This window comes from Cyprinodon variegatus, unplaced genomic scaffold (genome assembly GCF_000732505.1).
Source record: "Cyprinodon variegatus isolate N-32 unplaced genomic scaffold, C_variegatus-1.0 Scaffold109, whole genome shotgun sequence".
In the NCBI taxonomy this organism is placed as follows: Eukaryota; Metazoa; Chordata; class Actinopteri; order Cyprinodontiformes; family Cyprinodontidae; genus Cyprinodon; species Cyprinodon variegatus.
In genome coordinates, this window is record NW_015150562.1 from 1,151,634 (window position 1) to 1,158,388 (window position 6,755).

The 6,755-nt window shown below is 35.3% G+C and overlaps 1 protein-coding gene across 5 annotated transcripts in view; it reads right to left on the minus strand.

Moving 5' to 3' along the window:
• The window catches only part of LOC107084772 (glycine-rich protein DOT1-like), a 16,215-nt gene that overhangs the window by 8,516 nt on the left and 944 nt on the right, over window positions 1–6,755 (minus strand). For 4 of the 5 annotated variants that reach the window (XM_015374776.1, XM_015374773.1, XM_015374775.1 and 1 more), the window contains exons 2-9: window positions 6,173–6,220; window positions 5,996–6,022; window positions 4,765–4,824; window positions 4,654–4,686; window positions 4,384–4,458; window positions 4,215–4,298; window positions 3,246–3,275; window positions 2,977–3,021 (exon numbers count right to left, since the gene is read on the minus strand). In XM_015374776.1, the coding sequence (XP_015230262.1) occupies window positions 2,977–3,021; window positions 3,246–3,275; window positions 4,215–4,298; window positions 4,384–4,458; window positions 4,654–4,686; window positions 4,765–4,824; window positions 5,996–6,022; window positions 6,173–6,220 (402 nt within the window). The remainder of the gene's footprint in view (window positions 1–2,976; window positions 3,022–3,245; window positions 3,276–4,214; window positions 4,299–4,383; window positions 4,459–4,653; window positions 4,687–4,764; window positions 4,825–5,995; window positions 6,023–6,172; window positions 6,221–6,755) is intronic. The other variant, XM_015374774.1, reaches the window with a different exon arrangement.

A 6,755-nucleotide genomic window follows, 5' to 3' on the forward strand; every position in this document is an offset into this window, starting at 1 on the left:
TCATGCTTAGAGTATTACAACTTTTCCTGCCATTTAAATTGCAATGTAGGCTTTGATTACGTCAGTAAAGGTCAAAATAAAAAAAGCCTTTGTAAACGACTGCTTTCAAAGTCCCATACACATAATAAAAAGAGAAAACACAACATTTGAGAGAAAGCAACATACAAATATGAGTAAACTGAGCATCAATTTACTCATATAAATACCTGCAAAGTTATAGTTAAAAATATAGCTACTAACAGTGAGTTAAAAACCAACACAAAGAACTGTACCTTAAGTAGAGAAATATCGGACAGTTTCTTATGGCCTGTAAGCATTCAATGATATTCAGTTTCATTTTCTTTGAGGCTTTGAAAGTTTATCTCCATCCAAGATATAATGTTGTTTCGCGAGGTATTAATATTTATTTTACTCCATCAGTTGGAGGTAATTGGAAAGTTGTACACAAAGCAATGAAAAGAAAGAGGATGCATTAATAAAAAAAAGAAAGGCTGAGAATATAACCCTGTGGGGCTCTGTATTGTAATGAAGCTGCTGCTGATGAAGTTAAAGAATATCAAGCCCAAAAGTCCAGAAATATGTATATAAAAAAAGAAAATTTTGAAGAATGTTTAAATTTCCTAGTTCCAAAAATATAAGTGATAGAATTTAGCTGAAAATCTGTAAAGGTTAATATGATCTTCCTAAACAGTGAAATGGTTAAAAGGACAAAGCTTTTCTCTTACTTGCTGCCTGTGTATTCCTCTCAGTCTGCCCTGGCATACGAAGAGGTTTTGACTTTTTGTTTACATGTTGAACTTCAGAAAGATGTCTGGCATCTTCTTGGGTAGAACCCTTAACTTGCTGTTCTTCTCCAGTTAATGTGATACCCAAATTCTGAGTCCTACTTTCACCTGGGATGACCGGATCATATGTCTGGAATCCATCTTTGGGCCTAATTTTGTCTTGAGCCTGAGGTCCTTTAATATCTTCATTGTTTGCAGGTGCATATAAAGGATTTATCCCTGCTGGATGCTGCACAGTGGAAAACACATTGCCATTGACATCTTGCCCTTGTGCAGGAGTTTTACACCCACGGCCTTTGCTCATTTTACCATTTAATGGGTTTATGCCCAAAGGTTCTGACAAATCAACCAAAGGTCCAACATTTTTAGCATCTTGATTTCCTCCACTTGATGGATCTCTGGGGCTGTAAAGTGGAGAACTGTAAGAATCCAGACTTTTGATGTCTTGATCAAAAGGAAGCTGCCTACTACCAGTGCCTGCTAACACTGCCTCACTGCCCCCATTATTATATCCCTGAGATGGTTTTTGGAAAGCTGGAAGACCAGGAACTTTATTCTGTTTATCAAGAGGTAATGAAGGCCTATGATTTGATGCGATGTTTCTGTTAATTTCGATTCTTCCATGTATTCTGGGAACAGTAGGACCAAAGATGCTGCTTCTCCTCAATCCAGCTCCAAGTGATCTTTCTTGTTCTCCAAGATCTACAGCTCTGCTTGTTTCTCTGTTAAAATCTTGAGCTGCCAGACTTGCCCCTTCAGGTCCACCCAAATCTGCTGCAGACACACCTGGCAGAGAAATATCATCATGCGATCACAACTTCCTTTTGGGCCAGGAGAAAGTCAGCATGTTTCCTCAAGGTCAGACCCACTGGCCATTAAACAAGCACGGTTAAACTCCTCATCCAGACAATAGATGTCGCTTTAAAAAGGTTTTACTAACGGCCCAAAGACTAAATCATTTGTGGTCTGAAATTAGTTGAAGATCTAGTGACTGAAAAGACAAAGAAATCTTCAAATGTAAAAAGTACGTGTCATTAGTCAGTACATTGCATAAAAAAAAAACGCAACCTGCTTTTGATATTTCCTCTAGTCAGATTCAGTACAGTTTAGAGGAGAATGTTGGGTTAAAATTTAATACATGATACCTCTGAAGTCTCATCACTCTTCAAAGGAAAACTGATTAGAATTTAAACTTTTCCATGTATATTAAATCCCCACAAAGATATTTAAAGAATGAGAAGGGGGAAAATTTGTCTACATAATGGCTACATCAATTACAAATACATTTTCCTATATCACAAGGTTGGTAACATGCATCCACCAGTACCAATGCAAACCTTTTGAAGGCTTACAATCACAAATACCAGCCAGTAAGGGTTATGTTATGATGGAAAGATGTGATTTTGTATAAAATAAAAAAAAATTAAGTTTGAGGCGATCCAAGAAAACTGAATAATTCTGCAGTGTTACACAGACAAAATAGAGAAAACACAGAAGTCTTGGTGAGTCAAATCGTTTTAGTTTCTCAAAGCCTTTTGATCAATAAAATGACTCAATAAAGTTTAAAGAAATATTATGTAAGTTTTGTACTGAACAATATATTAAAAATAGCATTTTTGTTTTACCGTTTACGATTAAAATATAATTTGATGAGCAGCCGGACGTTCTGCAGATGTAACGTCAAATACATCCATGTTAAATGGGACCGACCTAGCAACAAATCGAAGAGTTATATTCAAGATGGAGTTTTTTTTATACTTAGAAGTGACCAGCATCAAGCTCAACTTAGACACTAATGGCAACTCCATGTAAGGTGGAAAAAGTTGTTTTTTTTAAACCCTTATTAATTACGAGAGCGAACTACGAGAATAAGCAAATGATTGCTGCTGTTTTGTATTTTGGCCACAGGTGGCAGCATCATTAGAAAACTGTAGTGTCTCTTTAAATCAAAGCAGACTTTACAAATGTCTGGGTTTAGCCTACATTACTTATAGTGAATATGTGCATTGCTAATAGATAGTTTAAGTTGCACAAAACTTTTGCGACAGTATGAGAACAGTATGCTCTACAATGTTACACAAGAATATACTAAAAGTTGTATCATATAGAAATTTGCAGAACTCGCAAAACACTCTGCAACCCATAGCTGGATGTGATTTGGTTCTAAATAGAGCCATGATTCAACACTAACCTGGGCGTACGCCTTGGTACCCAACACCTGGATATGCTCCATATCCTGGTGAAGAAGAGAAAACAATCAGTTATATCTCAATCAGGCAAGACTTTGCAGTCTGCAGCTGTGTTTTCAGAGATAATGACTACTGCATCAAATTATCTGCAAGAACTATGTTATCTGTACATAACAAGCAAGCAGAGGGTTGCTCAGGAGGAATGCCTTTTTTTGTGTTTACTGCAATTTAGGTAACATGAAGGCAAAGAGGAAGAAACATATTTATTTACCTGGAAGAGACCCAAGGCCTGCACCATAGGCTGTAGAATAAAAAGTTTTAAAAAGTAAAAAAATTGTACTCAAAAGATACTTTTGGATAAATCCTTAGAACTCTGTGATCTTAGGTACCACCAAAAAAATAATGCAACAGATTGGGGCGCCCCTAAAATACATATTGAGTGAGTTGCTTTTTATTTATTCATATATATTGAAGTAATTATATATATTTTTTAATACATTTATCTTTTCAATTATATTGAACTACCTAGCTAATAATCTTAAATGTTTTTTTTATTATTATTATTAGAGCAGTTATTAAACTTAATTTTGCATTTTACCATCTTAATTCAATTTGATTTACTTTTTAATAGTTGGGTTGTGTTTTAGAGAATCAAATAAATGTGAAATCTACTTATTTCATGGCTGTTTTTTATGGGATATTCACATTTATGTATTTTATTAGACATTTTGTCCCTCAGCGATCACATCTCAACGGTGTGAAAAGTAATCTCATGTCCTTTAAGGGGTCCCCGTCTCTACTTTTGGAAGCCCTGGTGTAGAAATAGAGCCAGTGGCAGGAGTTTCATTGGTTTGACACCTTTTATCAATTGGAGTGTAATCCCACTAAAGGACCTTGAAGCTCTTCATGCAGCATCAGTTACCAATATCATTACTGATATGATTTTAAAAAACAGAGTCTAAACTATAACCACTCTGAATCTGAGCTTTTTCTCCCTCAGTGGTTATTAAATGTGTTTGGTTTTTTTTGTTTTCTTTCCTGTCTGGGGGATATAATTGATATTTTTAATGGTGTTCTCAAAGGATTCTTTTTTTTTTTCAATTGTTAGTCATTTCTGTCTGTGTCTTCTGGGCCTAATGTCTGATGTTCATTATGGTCTCATAATAAGAATAAATATGATCAACTAGTTGATGATTTTTGTGTCATTTTTTTTCCAGTAAGTAACTTTGTCTGATCTCACCACGTTTTCCTCCCTGACCCAGGCCTAAGCCGAGTCCATTTGAAAGTCCTGCACCCAGACCCATTCCAGTTCCCAAACTGGCACCTGCAATCACACAAATTATGCATTAAAAAGAGACAGAGGAGAAAGTTGTGAGAAGGAATGAGACGTTTAGGGCCTTATCACCTACCGTAGCCTCCATGGGCTCCATATCCACCCGGCCTCAGGCCTCCTCTTCCTCCTAATCCAAGAGATCTGTAGCCTCCTGGAGAACAGTGGAAACTACAATGTGTGTCTAGTTCACAGCTGTTTTCAAAGCTGTGTTTAAACAGGTTGGCTCAAAAATTTGTCTTAAACTGTAAAAAAATAACTTCTTGCTTTCTGTAAAAAAAAATAGGGCGATAGAAAAAATTGATTTAACCTTTCAATTTATTCTTTGATTTGCTTTGACTTAACTTACCAACACCAAGGTGGGCCCCAGGATAACGACCAACTGTGATTAAAAAATAAACAGATAAATATGTTTTTTTAATAGTTAATAAAAATAGCTATTGTCTAAAACAAAACATACTCCCAGTCTTCATTGCTTTTGTACCATATCGGTTTCCTACTGCTCCAAGGGCTCCGGTAACTAAAGGAAAAGAGGACAGTTTTTTTTTCAAGAATTTTTCATGTGTTTCTTTGTTTAGTAGGTTGTTTTTTATGCCCTGTGGCAACTTCCTAGATTTCTTTGTGTGCGAACAGACATTCTATTATCCATTGGTGGAAAAGTCTGTCAGAGGACATATTTTAATAAAATAAAATACTGCTACAGCTGCGCTGTGCCAGTGGATGGCATTTATCCATGAGTTAACAAGGAGTGTTAGCTAATAGACATTGCTAAATATTTAGAAAAGGTCAAATTTTTAAAATGAATCTCAAAAGTCTCAACTAAACCAGAAATATTGAGCCCTTTAGTTAAATCAGATCCTAACATTTTATACTAAAATGTTTTTCATATAATTTATACATTACTTTATGTTGCTGTGTGTGCAAAGACTAGTAAATACACTACTGCAGGTCTATCATTACTGATTATCGATTTACTAAATATAAGATTAAAGGGGAATCTAGCAGATTTAGCTGGTTATCTTCAGATTGCAATCTCTTAGCGAGGCAACACAGTCAACTGTGAGAGCAACTATGCATAAGTGACTGGATGCCAAGAAAGTTGACAAAGCTTTCATTTAAACTGCTTTGAAACTTTTGAGTTTGATTTGTCGGTAATGATGTACATCTTAAATTTGACACTTTCTGACCGATTTCAAAATCTAAAATTGCTTCAGATTCTGCTGAATGTAAGACGGCAACACAAAGTCAGGCATGGGCCATGAAAGTAATAAAAAGATGTTCCTTTGGGTTTAGTCTTTTTAATGTGATGCCAGTTAAAGTTGTCACTTTCCCTTATCTATAAGATAGAAAATAGAAATATTTCTAACACAAATAATTATGGTGTGGAAACTAAAGGGAGCATCCAACAGCAGGCCGGCTCAGATGAACATTAACAAAGTAGCATTAACTTTTATACTGTTACTATATAGAGAGAAAAGGTGCTGCATTCATTAATTTATATAAAAATAAGAATGAATGAATGTTATGAAAAACAATATTATAACCATAATAAAAAATAAGTTAGATTATTTCAGCTGCATTACAAACATGTGTTGCTTTTCTACTCCAAATAAAAGAAATTGAAGCATGCCAATAAGAATAATTGAATTAATATAGAACTCCTATTAATGGATACATATTAAAAGACTGACCTCCAGGTTTAACTCCAATACCAACACCTAAAACAAAACAGAAAAACAGAAACTAGATACATATGTTTCTAAATTATGATGATAAAGGGGTCATTTTGATTTTCTACTATTTGTTTTCCCCTTTAGGATTAAATCTTTTGATAAAATAGACAAAAAATATCTTAAGAAGTGCTGTACCTCGAGCTGGCAGGGCCCTCCCATAGGCCACATTTTGAGGCCTAACTCCTGCAACAATAAGAATGCATGAATACATTGTGACAGCACAAAGATTGTAGGTTTATTATTAAATTATGAACCAAAACCAGTCCTCAAGAAAAGCATGAATGAAATTAACATATGCAAATATACATGTACATTTTTCTGGAAGAGCTATTATCACGCATGTGTTAATATGTAGGAAAATAAAGGGATTCAATGACAGCCGTGTAGGGGTGGAGACTGCTCCACTCTGTGGAGCCTCAAAGTTCTCACAAATCAATGTCAGGTTTTCATGCCTCTGCCACCTTCTTATTACATCCTTTCATTTGCAGAAAACAGACCATATAAACCACTCCGACTTGGCAGCATTCAAGAAGCCACATATTCAGTCCTTGTTTTTCCTTCCTCAGTCTCACTGATGTGATATTTAACAGGTGGGTGAAAGTGAGTCACATGGATGCCGAATCATTAATCAAGTGCTGAATTAAGTTACGCTGCTTTTGACATATGGACTGAATGCTTTTTTATATCTCATCAACTTAAGTTTTATTTTCTGTAAACT